The following is a 12,822-nucleotide window of genomic DNA, read 5'->3' as shown; positions in this document are numbered from 1 at the left end:
GACATTTTGAAAACCCAGGTGAAAGAGGGAACGGTGTTATGGCAAGTGGAGGCTTCGACCCTGCTTGGTTATGGCACCCTTGTATGTATATCGTGGGATGTGGTAAGGTATCCCTGGGAAGGCATTGTTCCTGAATGTTAGTATGTAACACCATGATCGCGGTTGACGGAACCTGGAACTATGTTTCTTCAGCTTCTAGAACACTGCTAGTTGGGTAGCTTTTACTTCAAGTTTGTGTTGCTTCATGTGCGATGAGGTGAGGTGAGTATAAAAACAACTTACCCTATGGACTCCACTAGTTCACACTCATGCTGCAAGGATGGTGGCATACGAAAAGGCATCAGGTGAAACATCTGACAGAACAGAGAAAAAGACATTGAAGATGCGGTGAAGGACCGGAGTAATTGGTGTGATGTATGTCTATATAATTCTTTCGCATCTCTCCTTCAGCTGTGGTAGGGTAAATGTCTCCTCCACTGAAATGGTTCCAACCAGACAAAGACAGGGTGACCGGAGCACACGGAGGTCAGAAGCGGGAACTAGGCCGGGGCCGAGGTCATGTGTCGGAGGTGCCCGGTGGTTCTGGGCACATCGGATGTCACTAACCCGGCGAGCACAATCAGCGTGGCCGATGGGATTCCAGGACTGACGTCGATATCGAAACCGACACTGCTGTCATCTCCGTATCTGCATGTTGGAAGTGGAAGATGGACGGAAAGGGAAGAGACAGACTTGGGTCGATAAGCGGGAGGTGCCGTTGATAAGCGGAGCGTTGGAAGAGAGGGGATCTGAGCGGGGGTTTTCCCCGCACCGTGATACGTGCCCAGAGCAGGACTAACACGTGTAGAGGCCTGGAATTGGGGGAATTGGGGTACCTAACTCTAGCACTGCAGCGTGTCCATTGGATAGGTGCTACCTAGCAGCTGTCAACCATTAGGTTGTTTTATCTGCGCTGTAAACATTGGATGCCCGTTCCTTCAGGGCGGCCGGTCCTATCAAATTGCGGGATAAGGGACCCGACGGGCACATGATCGACGACGACGCCGCCAAGGAACGCACCTAACTAAACCGAAGATAACCCCCCAAAACGGTTTAACGCCAGAACTACGTGGACGGTGAGAGGGCCATGAGCTGATGCTGCTGAAACACCGAAACCGACCAGTTGTTCCCTCCGCCTTCTCTCCTCCTCCAGCTCCCACCCATCATTATCATTATTATCATCGCCACTGCAGTATCTTCATCAGGCTCAACAGACCTCAAGTTTCGATTTCAACCCTCATTGCTTCCGTCTCCCGTCCCTTTGATCCTGCTTATCCGGGCGCCCTAGAGGGAGTAGAACTGACTGCTGCCCTATCCCGGTAATAAGCTCCGTATATTGTATCCATACGAATTTGCAATCGCCATGTCCGCCGCCGCCGACGACCAGGAGAAGCAGAATTCTACCGCGGCCCAAGATGGCTTCTGGCACAATGGCAATTTCTTTGCCTGGGCGCCTCCAGTTACCAAACCTCCACCGGCTCGAATCCCCAGTCGACTTGTGGTAGCAGCCATTCTCCATGATCCGACAAAACATGTCGCCCCAAAAAGCACAACAAACAACGCCCCCAAGAAAGACACCGTCGATCCATCCACCGAAACTGCTATTGTTACCGCTCCAGCTCTCAATCAACAACAGCCGCAGTCCACAAGCGCATATTCGCAAACAACCGAGTCAAAACCAGGCGCGAACACGTTTGTCTCGCACAATGGCCACATCTTTGCTTGGGCGCCGCCGCCCGTCTCAAAACGTCAGCCAGACGATGCGACCACTTTCAGTCAACCCACCCCCCAGCACAGCTTCTCGCACAATGGTCATTCGTATGCGTGGGCTGTACCATCCGTGACAACACGGCAACCAGAGTGCCAACCGGAAGCCCCTGCGCAGTCAAAACCCGACACCCCTACCACGGCTTTCTGCCATAATGGTCACTCTTTCGCATGGGCGTCATCCGAGCCAAAACGCCAGCCAGATTCCACAACCAAAGCCCCGGTACAAGTCCCCGTGTCATTGTCGACCCAGTTGGGGGAAACACAAAAAAGAATGGAAGAACTTGGCGAATCCCTCGAGCGCTCGCGAGTCCATATCGAACGCTCGCAATTCCACCTCGAACGCACCAGGGCCGGCATCCTAGAGTCCCTCGCCGAATCTTCCCGAGCGGGAACGGTTCAGCCAGATCCGCTACCGTTCCCTTTGCCCCGGAGCAGCCCCCCAAGATCCTTCAAAGATTTCCAGGACGAACTGATTGAAGCACGCCGCTTGGCAGTATCAAGCATTGCTCGCAATCAAGAAATCAGAAACCGTCTCAGCAATCATGGGGACCTTGACAATAAACTTCTTGCCATGGCAAGCAGGTTCCTCGGCGAGCGCCTTCATTCTCAACCAAACCCTCAAGGCCATGTCGCTCAAGGCCCAATTTCCCAACAGACACCCGAGCCTCTCCCCAAAAACGCCACCATTGAGCCCCCCAAAGACCTGCCCAGCCGATATTCATTCGCAAACAAGACGACCGATAAGCCCCAAGACCATGTCCCCAGTCGATATTCCTTTGCGGCCGACCCTGTCACGAATCCGAAATCGGTTGTCACAGGTCAAGGGCAAAAGGGCCACTACCGTTTCAGCCTTCTCACCGATAAGCTTGTTCGATTCGAGTGGTCCGAAGATGGCGGCTTCGAAGACCGTGCTTCCACAACGGCATTTTTCAGGTCGTTCCCTACCCCCGAGTTCAAGGTCGACGACAACAAAGATAAACTGGAGATCATGACCAAACACTTCCATCTCACCTACGACAAGAACGAATTCTCGTCTTCCGGCCTGACGGTCAAGGTTGGCGACGATGTGTGGCGCTACGACGGCAAGAGCTACGGCGATCTGGGCGGTACAGCCCGAACCCTGGACCGGGCCGACGGGCGCATTCCTCTCGAGCCGGGCATCTTGTCACGCAAAGCCTACGCCGTGCTCGATGACAGCGCCTCCATGCTGTTCGAAGATGGATGGATCGCAACCAGGAAACCGGGCCGCAAGGATGGCTATCTCTTTGCCTACCACGGCGATCACAAAGCTGCCATCAAGGACTTTTACCGTCTGTCGGGCGGTCAGCCGTTGCTTCCTCGATGGGCTCTTGGAAACTGGTGGTCCAGGTACCATGCCTACTCGGACAAGGAATACCTGGCTGTCATGAGGAGGTTCGCAACCGAGAAAATCCCCCTCAGTGTTGCCGTGATCGACATGGACTGGCACAAGGTCAACATCCCTGCCAAGTACGGTTCCGGATGGACAGGTTACAGCTGGAATCCCGACTTGTTCCCCATGCCCGAAAACTTCCTCTGCAATCTCCATGACATGGGTCTCAAGGTGACTGTCAATGATCATCCGGCAGACGGCATTCGGGCCTTTGAAGACCAATACAAGATTGTGGCCAAGGCCCTGGGTCACGACACGTCAAAGGAAGAACCGATTCGGTTTGATTGCACCGACAAAAAGTTCCTCGACGCTTACTTTGATATTCTCAAGGCCAATTTGGAGGATGAGGGCATCGATTTTTGGTGGATTGACTGGCAACAGGGCAACCGATCGCGCATTCCTGGCGTTGACCCCCTCTGGGTGCTCAACCACTATCATTACCTTACCAGCCGTCGCAACGTCAAAGCTACTGCGACGCCCATCACTTTTTCCCGTTACGCCGGCGCCGGCTCCCATCGCTATCCCATCGGCTTCTCTGGCGACACGCTCATCACCTGGGCCTCGTTGCACTTCCAGCCCGAGTTCACAGCGACAGCGTCCAACATTGGCTATGGCTGGTGGAGTCACGACATTGGCGGACATTACGCTGGTGTCCGCTCCAACGAGCTGACGGCGCGCTGGGTCCAGTTTGGCTGCTTCTCGCCCATTTTGAGGCTGCACTCGGAAAAGAGTCAGTGGAACTCCAAGGAGCCATGGCTGTACGAGCCCGAAGCCCGCAAGGTGATGACGGACTACCTCCAACTTCGCTACCGCCTCATCCCGTTCCTCTACACCATGAACGTGCGCGCCTGCTATGAATTCGAGCCCCTGGTGCAACCCATGTACTGGAACCACAAGGACGAAGAGGCCTACACGGTGCCCAACCAATACTACTTTGGTCCCGATCTGATGGTTGCGCCAATTACTACGCCAAACGATCCAGCCACGCTCATGGGCAGCGTCCGCGCCTGGCTTCCCAACACGGGCCGTCGTTACATTGACATTCTCCAGCCCAGTCTCGTCTACGATGGAGGCCGCTACGTGGACATCCACCGGCCTCTGTCGGAGATTCCCGTCTTTGCCAAGGAGGGAACCATTATCCCGCTGGACACGGCTAAATCTGCGAAATACGACAAACACGGTAATAGCCGGCCCCAAGCGATCACCATCCAACTTGTTGTTGGCGCAGATGCCTACTTTGAGCTGGTGGAGGAGCCAAGCAGTACCGTGCCAGCGGCCAAGGCTGACCGGCCTGACCCCTCCACTTTGGTGCGCACCCCGATCCGGTGGAATCAAAAGGAGGGCGTTCTTAGCATTGGACCTGAGGTCAATGGACAGGGCCAAGGCCGGGATTGGAGGGTCGAGCTGCTGGGGTGCACCAAGGACCTGTGCAAGAACGTTGTTGATGGGAATGACGATCGGCCCAAGTTCACTGGCCGCCCCGATGTACAGAAGTTTGACCGATTCCGCGAACGAGTCCGTGAACGATTCGGGGATGCCTCCCCTCCCAAGTCTTTGCACACCACTACCATGTACCTGGGCACCCACGCCTTCGGCGGCGACATTGCGGACAAGAAGAGGGAGTTCAGCCTCGGTAAAGATCTACAGTTGGATGTTGTCAATATAGCGGCGAGATTGCATGATATGCTGTACAGGTGCGAGATGGAATACCCGATGAAGGAAGTCATTTATAACCTGGTGACGAGGGATGGAGGACCGGTGAAGGAGAGGGTGCAGAGGTTGTGGGAGTTGGCGAGCGTGCCGATGAGTGTGAAGAAAGCAGTGTTGGAGATTTGGGGGGCTGATGGGCGGAGTGAGGGGAATGCTGTTGAGGTGATGAACGAAGTGGTGCTGCTGCAAGAGAAGGGGGTGGTGGTGCCGAAGACGGACGACGTGGTCAAGAGCGAGGATGAGTGGGATGAAGATGCCAGGAGTGAGCAGAGCTATGAGTTTGTTTGAGCAAGCGACGGTCCTTTTTGGTGGTTTCTCCAAGGTTTTGGGTAGGCAATGATGATGATGCACAATATGGGTGCTGGCGATGCTGTTGTATTAACGAGACCATGACCTTGTTGCTGTTATGATGCTGGGGACTCGGTTGGGTCGGTATGTTGCGTTTAGCGTTGGTTTTGGCGTTTCAGCGGGTTTGGTTTGCTTCAGACATGATATTACCTCTTGAATTTGGACTGTTTTCAGCGATCGATGGCTTATAATCCTTCATTCCCTGTCTTCAGAAAGACCGACAGCAAGACGACGCGATAAGGTACCTCCATCCGTCATTGACCAACATGGCCAACGTCCGACCTAGGTCACTTACAGACCGAAGCATTCATTGTGCAAGGTGAATGAGCTCCTTGGTTTCCTTTTGTAGGTTCCTTTTGTAGGTATGCAAGGTCCTTCTCTTTCCATTTTTTCTTTCTTTATTTTCTTTTTCTTTTTCCGGAACCAAAAGATGGCCCTGAGGTCCGGATTGATTGGCGAGGTGTTTATGGTCCGATTTGGACGATGTCATATGTCTAACAATTTCCCACTAAAATGAACCTTTTGTACCTGCCAGTGCCCGGCCTGCCTTGGCTAACATGCGGGTGGGTGTTTCAACCCCGCTGGCATGCTCCCTCCTACCTAGGCTGTGTGCGGGGTAGGTAAGGCACCTTGTGCCCCCCTAGACCGTGGCTCCCGATCGGATCACCCATGCCCGCCCCCGGCCTCGACAGGACAGGTGGATGGATTCAGCGTGCGGAGATCGATCCCGACTTTTCGGGCTTTTAGGTTGCCTTGTCCCCTAACCCTCGGGGCTTTTGTCCCCCCTCCCGATGTGTCCAACCAATGAGCGGACTTACATATTTCCCGACAGCCAGCATTGGCATCCACATTGCCGAGCATCCATCTACACTACACCACAGCCAGTCTGTCTGTCCTTGGCCAGCGGGCATCTGGCAACAGCGAACAACACCAAGCCTCCTTCTACCTTACAAGGCTTCTCGTCATCATCAATACCTAAGTACCAACCTGTAGATACCTACCTCTAATCGCCCGCCATGGCCGCTATACCCCCCGCCGCCGCCCTCGACACTGCTGGCCCAACTGGCTCGGAGGAGATCCATGTCGCCCCATCACTCCCACTCACCCAGAAGCTCAAGTACGGCGCATTGGCTTACGGCATCACCAAGCTCATCAAGACTCCACTCAACTTGATCACGGCCATCAAGACCGACTACTTGGGCTCATCCCCTACCAACCCGGATATCATCAAGGCGTATCCTTCAAGACCGCAGTTGCCCGTTCGGTATGGCCCCTCATTTACCTATTCTTACCTAACTGAACCATTCAGGAAGTTATCCTAGTGATCAACTGACACATACAAACAGGGTATTCCTCCCCAAATCACACTCGGGCGAAGATGGTCCATGTCCCACAAAACTACCCACCTTACTCACCATCCACGGCGGCGGCTTCGTCCTCGGCTCACCCTACGACAACGACAGTTGGAACCGGCGCTTTGTCCAACTTGCCCAAGAAGGCGACACTCCCTTTTGCGTAATCGCCCTCGACTACCGCAAAGCCCCTTCCTACCCATTCCCAACAGCAATCCACGATCTCGAAGCCGTCATTCTGGACCTTTTCAAGTCAGATGACCTGCCCGGCATCGACCTCAACCGCGTCGCCATTGCGGGGTGGAGCGCCGGCGGGAACTTGGCCTTGGCCGTCTCGCAATTACCAAACATTCGCCCACTACTCAAGGCTGTGGTGCCCATGTACCCCGTGCTGGACTTTGTCACGCCTTCGGAGACCAAAGCGACAAAATCGAGACGGTATAAACCGGCGCTGGGCGGGTTTAGGGGAAAAGACACGGATTTCTTGATGGGCTTGTCGGGCATGTTTGATTGGGCTTATGTTTCCCCCGGGCAAAAGATGGGGGATCCGTTGTTGAGTCCGGTTTATGCTGTCAGTGTGGAAGAAGCAACCGCAGAAGGGGCGGAAAAGGTAGTAGTAGTAAAGGGAAGGGAAAAGTTTCCTGCGAATGTGTTTGTGATTGCTTGTGAGCTGGATATGTTGGGGGGCGAGGCGTGGCGGATGGCGTGCAAGTTGGGAGGGAAAAAGGTGCCGGGGGTGGAGGACATGTTGGGGAGGGAAGAGGTGGGTGAGGAAAAGGGAAAGTTGGAGTTGGAGGATGAGAGGTTTCATTGGCGGGTGGAAGTGGACGAAGGGCAAGTGAAGAGGAGATATAGGTGGTTGTTGGTGCCGGATGCGATTCATGGGTATGATCAGGATGGCGTGGGGCGGTTTGGGGATGAGGAGCTGGTGAGGGATGGGATGGAGAAGAGGGAGGAGGTTATGAAGATTATTAGGGGGTGGTTGATGGATGGGGTTCTATGAGGCGTTTACCTAGGGTATGGTAAGTCTTGCGTAGTGATGCGGATGGGTTTGATGTTCCCTTCGATTTCGTCTGCTCTTATCTGACTCTTTTGCTAGGTTCTATCCTGTGTTTATCTTCCGCGAATAGGTAGGTAGGAAACGTTGTTTTTGTTCTTGCTTGCTCAACCAGCATCAATTCCAGACGTCGTCCTGAGTATTCGGTTGCCCACGTTTCAATTCGAATATCCCAGGAGAGACTATCATCGGCACTGCAATGATACCCGCATCCAGAGTCTAGACAAATCGCAATATCCGGGTAACGTTGCATGTTTGCTCAATGGTCCCCGTGGAGAAGATGTAACGACCATCGATGATTGGTGGTGTACCTGACCGTACCTACCTAGGTAGGGTGGTATTTATTCCCTTTATCAACAAACCTTTATCAACAACCGAACAACGTCTGCCCATGCGCACGAGACTGCGACTACTGACACTTCAGTTGATGATGGATAAGTGATGGTCTTGTGTGCATGCACCGGAGATTGTCAAATTCGATATCACACATCGAAACAGTTTGAAGATGGCGGCCACTTTTCTCGCTATTTGGCCGAGCCCGGGCACATACCTATACACCCATGCATCACCGGCGATTGTGTGCACGACGGGACCTCCCAATGCGGAGGGGTTGATAGATGACTTCCCCAGATCTATGATCCAGATCCGACGGCACTTGGATTTGCCACATCCGGGGCTTCGGGGATAATGATATGAACAACCGGGAATATGAATGTTCGTGCCGATAATGAACCCCAGGTGGCAAAGACCAAGACAAAAACATCTTGCCACCTCCCGCTGGAGATAATACCTCTGAACACTTTGGTACCTGGTGCCTGGTGCCTGGTTAGGTATATCCGGTGCCTGATTATCCGTCCGGTGATCGCACCTGCTTCCCATCCATGCGATGCGATGCGATGCGATGCTTCCCCATGAACCCTTTCATGTGCATCTTAACCACCGTCCATTTTCCCTTTCGAGGTCTCGCTCCAGTCGACTAGTTACCTCTCATTCACCCCCTTGATACCGGCCTGAACTTGGAAAGACACTGAACAAGCACAAGGTCCGAGATAAGATCCCGCCCATCAAGGGGACAACCGTCTCATGCCCCCCCCCCCCCCCCCCCCCCCCCCCCACCCTTTCATCTGCCTACCTAAACCTTCTTCATTCCCAAGACACCTACCGAATGCTCACGATTCGATATCGACGTCTCGTGCCCAACTGCCCATCCTCGGCGGTCGAATCTAAACGCTCGATGGAACATCGCTACCTACCTCAAGCCGACCACTGCAGGCACTCAATCCCACATGGCGCGGGAATTACATCCCCTTTTTTTTTTCGCACGTGAAGACCTGGAAATCACCGGTCCCCCACAGGGTCGCATCACGCTACGTCCTTGTCGGCCTGTCGGGTCAGTGGTCACTTGTGGTCCAGGTCGAGCAACGGTTCCCTCACCATGTCCCATTGATCTGGGACCCTGACGCCAGCTTCATGGACACGGTTACCTCTACATAACCCGGTGAAGTGGACAGGACAAAACGAGATATGGATGGTTGGAATTATGGAATGATGGAACAGTCACCTCAGATGTACCTACACACCTTGGGCCATGGCAACGTTGCGAGATTGATATTTGCTACCTCCACATTTGATCAAAGAGACATGGGAGGGGGGAAATGGGTAGATATCTCGAAGTTGAAGTTGTGGGATTAACATTAACGGCAGTATGGGGTTCTGTACCTCCGAGAAGTTCAAGTTTGGTACCTATGAACTTTCATCATCGTTTCATCCCCTCTCACTCCTTTCTTTCTTCTCTTGAGGAGGAACTTACCTTACTAATCGTGACTGATTGTACGCATGTCATTTCATTTGATCGAAGGTGACAAGTATAGGGCGCATGTCGTATAGTAGTGTCTGCCATGTATCAAAGCATTGTGCGGCTGCAGAATGATTATGTCAAATGTGTCAAACGGTTCCCACTTGGCTGCCGATAGGTTGGAATTCCGAAGCTAGAATCTTGGTACCTTGCAGCATCGAGAAGACACCCAAAGGTTACTAGCGAACAGGTCGGGTACCTTAAAATGGAAATAACGGGATTTACAATGTCTGACACTAGTGTCGTTTAAGTGTAGTGTAGGTGCCAACTAGGCCCCACTATTTCCAACTGGGAATTCTGTTTGGGTGTTTGTAACCAAGATTTTTTGGGGTTGGTTGGGGTCGGGTCGGGTAGTGTGCGGAGGGTGACTCCGCTAAACGTTTTAGTTGGCCAGCCACAGGTCTGTCTGTCTGGCACGTATCACTCACGCTTTCAGGTCAGGTAAGTACGTTGTATGGAGCTACTAGACTAGCCTAGCCCGATGCAACAGGGCATTCAACGAGGCATCGGACCGGACCTTTCCTTTCCTTTCCTACGTCCCACGTCGGTTCCTGTTCCTGTTCCTGCCAGGCACAAGGCACAAGGCACAAGGAACCAACCGCTCGACGACCTGATTGATGATGGTGGATGACGATGAGGGGGTTCACATGGAAAGTTTCCCGCGTGTGCCTGTCTCGATGGCAACACCACAGAAACTTGGAAGAGATGGTTGGATGGGCCTGGCCAACCGGTGCTTGCTGGCTTTACTCTGGTGTCGACATTGAGTCCAGATGGACGTCAAGGTGAGGATAAAAGAAGCTTCAAGTCCTCCCCTTCCGAGATGTTGTGGTCTGGTTCATCATCAGACAAGCAAACAACACTCTCTCCCTCCTCTCCTTTTGCGCCATACACTACTACTACCAGTCTGCGGCATCTTCGTTCATTCATTCGTTCATTCGTTATGATGTTCTCTATCAAGGCGGCCGCACTGGCTGTCCTTTCCTTCTCTTCATTCCTTGTGGATGCTGCGCCTGCGCCTATGTGCCCGGGCACCAACGTTACCTCTACCTCTGCTGACACCAACGTGACTGTCCCTGATCGTGCAGACAGTAGCGGATACAAGAACGTTGTGTACTTTACAAACTGGTATGTGCCTGCCTAGAGGTATCCTCAACCTTCGGGCTGAACAGCTTGCTGACTTTCCTTTCCTATCCAGGGGCATCTACGGCCGCAACTACCAGGCTGCCGACCTTCCAGCCGACAAAATCACCCATGTCCTGTACTCCTTTGCCAACCTCAAAGAAGACGGAACTGTCTTTTCCTCAGACACCTGGTCTGACACGGATAAGCGCTATCCCACTGACTGTACGTGTTTTCATCCCCAATCTTCTTTCCTAGGTCGTCAACAACATAACCCACCCAGTCTTCTAACACAACAATCCCAGCCTGGAACGACAACGGCACCAACGTCTACGGCTGCGTCAAACAGCTCTACCTCCTCAAAAAAGCCAACCGCAACGTCCGCGTCCTCCTCTCCATTGGCGGCTGGACCTACTCCCAGACCTCTCCCAGCCGCTTCGCGCTGACCGCCTCCACCGCCGAATCCCGCACCAAGTTCGCCACTTCGGCCCTGGCCCTCGTCAAAGACTGGGGTTTCGACGGCATCGACATCGACTGGGAATACCCGGCCTCGGAAACCGAAGCCCAAAACTTTTTGCTTTTGCTCAAAGAAATCCGCTCGCAGATGGACAAGTACGCGGCCGCCCACGCCGACGGGTACCACTTCCTGCTGACCATGGCCGCCTCGGCGGGTCCGTCCAAGTACGGCGTCTTGGAGTCGTCGATGAAGGAAATCGGCGAGACTTTGGACTTTATGAACCTCATGGCCTACGACTACGCGGGCGCGTGGGATAAGAAGGCCGGCCACCAGGCTAACTTGTACCCGGACGAGAAGAACCCGGACACGACGCCCTTCTCGACCGATCGGGCCGTCACGGACTACATCAAGTTCGGCATCCCTTCCAACAAGATCGTGCTGGGCATGCCGCTGTACGGCCGCGCGTTCGCGTCGACGGATGGACCGGGTACCGCCTACTCGGGCGTCGGCGAGGGATCGTGGGAGAAGGGTATTTGGGATTACAAGGTGTTGCCCAAGAGTGGAGCCAAGGTTTTCCTGGATGAAAAGGTCGGCGCTAGCTGGAGTTATGATGAGACGAACAAGGTCATGGTCAGCTACGATACGCCCGAGATGGTCAAGCAGAAGGTGAGCTACATCAAGGAGAAGGGGCTGGGCGGTGCCATGTACTGGGAGGCGTCGGGCGATCGGACGGATAAGGACAGCTTGATGACGGTGGTCAAGGATGGGTTGGGAACTTTGGACAGCGAGAAGAACTTGTTGGAGTATCCCGACAGTCAGTATGATAACATGAAGAAGGGCATGTCTTCGTGAGTGGGAGAGGGAATTTGGGGTTGATGGGGAAGTTGGGGGGGGGCTTTATGTTTTCATTTGACCAGATTGGAGTTTCGATTCTTTGTATATGGTCGGTACCTACAGTTGCCGGACTTGCTCGTTGGTTTGAGCAGTTTCATTTTTGTTATTTCTCTTTTTCTTGTTAGCATGGGTTGCGGGTTGGACGACTTGGTTACTTGGATCACGGCTTAATTTCATTCACAAAATATTCGTGTTGTTACATGTCATTATAGAGTACTACCGTTTGATAGGGATATTGATAACAAAGTTCTATTATGAAAGCACAAGGCTGGAGTCATTGACAATGTCGGCCGGCCAATATCTTCCCAGCTAGGTAAACTGCTACTTCTACCTTCACACATTTTTGGATAGATGTAAGTATCCGATAGCAGTTTCCATGGTAGGTACCTACTAAAGAGCCAACTTGAGCCCCCTTCCACTCTTCCAGTTTGTTTTTTTTGTTTTATTTTTTTTTAACGAGATCATCCCGATCAACTTACTGTAATCATACAATCCTTTCTCTACCCCAATTCCCACCTCCATAAAGATACCAAAAGAAAAAGGTTGTACAAAAAGAAACTCCCCATCCCAAAGTTCCTCCGAACAGAACACCATTATTGAGACCTCCACAACTTCCTCGACCCGCAAGATACTTTTCCCTGCCCAAGTAGGTACCTACCTCCCATCCCCAAGACACCTCACTCCTTATCCCCTTCCCCCCTCTCTCCCTCTCAATTCCACCTCTTACTCCCCCCTTCTCAGCTATCAGTTCCCCTCTCAGTTTGCAGCCCCCCTCTTACTACCCCCCTCTCATTCAGTCCCCCTCTCATT

General features: G+C 53.1%; 3 protein-coding genes across 3 annotated transcripts; all 3 read left to right on the top strand.

Annotated features, from left to right (window-relative positions):
- Positions 1–1,192: 1,192 nt before the first annotated feature.
- NCU04885 (alpha-xylosidase) lies at positions 1,193–5,541 on the top strand. Its single transcript, XM_952857.2, has one exon. The coding sequence runs from the start codon at positions 1,403–1,405 to the stop codon at positions 5,216–5,218; it is 3,816 nt and encodes a 1,271-aa protein (XP_957950.1). The 5' UTR covers positions 1,193–1,402; the 3' UTR covers positions 5,219–5,541.
- A 416-nt stretch (positions 5,542–5,957) lies between these two features.
- On the top strand, positions 5,958–7,938 carry NCU04884 (alpha/beta hydrolase fold protein). Its single transcript, XM_952856.2, has 3 exons — positions 5,958–6,542; positions 6,625–7,652; positions 7,730–7,938. The coding sequence occupies exons 1-2, from the start codon at positions 6,295–6,297 to the stop codon at positions 7,631–7,633; spliced, it is 1,257 nt and encodes a 418-aa protein (XP_957949.1). The 5' UTR covers positions 5,958–6,294; the 3' UTR covers positions 7,634–7,652; positions 7,730–7,938.
- A 2,135-nt stretch (positions 7,939–10,073) lies between these two features.
- On the top strand, positions 10,074–12,121 carry gh18-4 (glycosyl hydrolase family 18-4). Its single transcript, XM_952831.2, has 3 exons — positions 10,074–10,667; positions 10,738–10,886; positions 10,967–12,121. The coding sequence occupies exons 1-3, from the start codon at positions 10,363–10,365 to the stop codon at positions 11,968–11,970; spliced, it is 1,458 nt and encodes a 485-aa protein (XP_957924.2). The 5' UTR covers positions 10,074–10,362; the 3' UTR covers positions 11,971–12,121.
- The last annotated feature ends 701 nt before the right edge of the window (positions 12,122–12,822 follow it).

Source organism: Neurospora crassa, linkage group IV (genome assembly GCF_000182925.2).
Source record: "Neurospora crassa OR74A linkage group IV, whole genome shotgun sequence".
Classification (NCBI taxonomy): Eukaryota; Fungi; Ascomycota; class Sordariomycetes; order Sordariales; family Sordariaceae; genus Neurospora; species Neurospora crassa.
The sequence above is the reverse complement of the archived record's forward strand: the minus strand, read 5'-3'. Positions and strand labels throughout refer to the sequence as shown.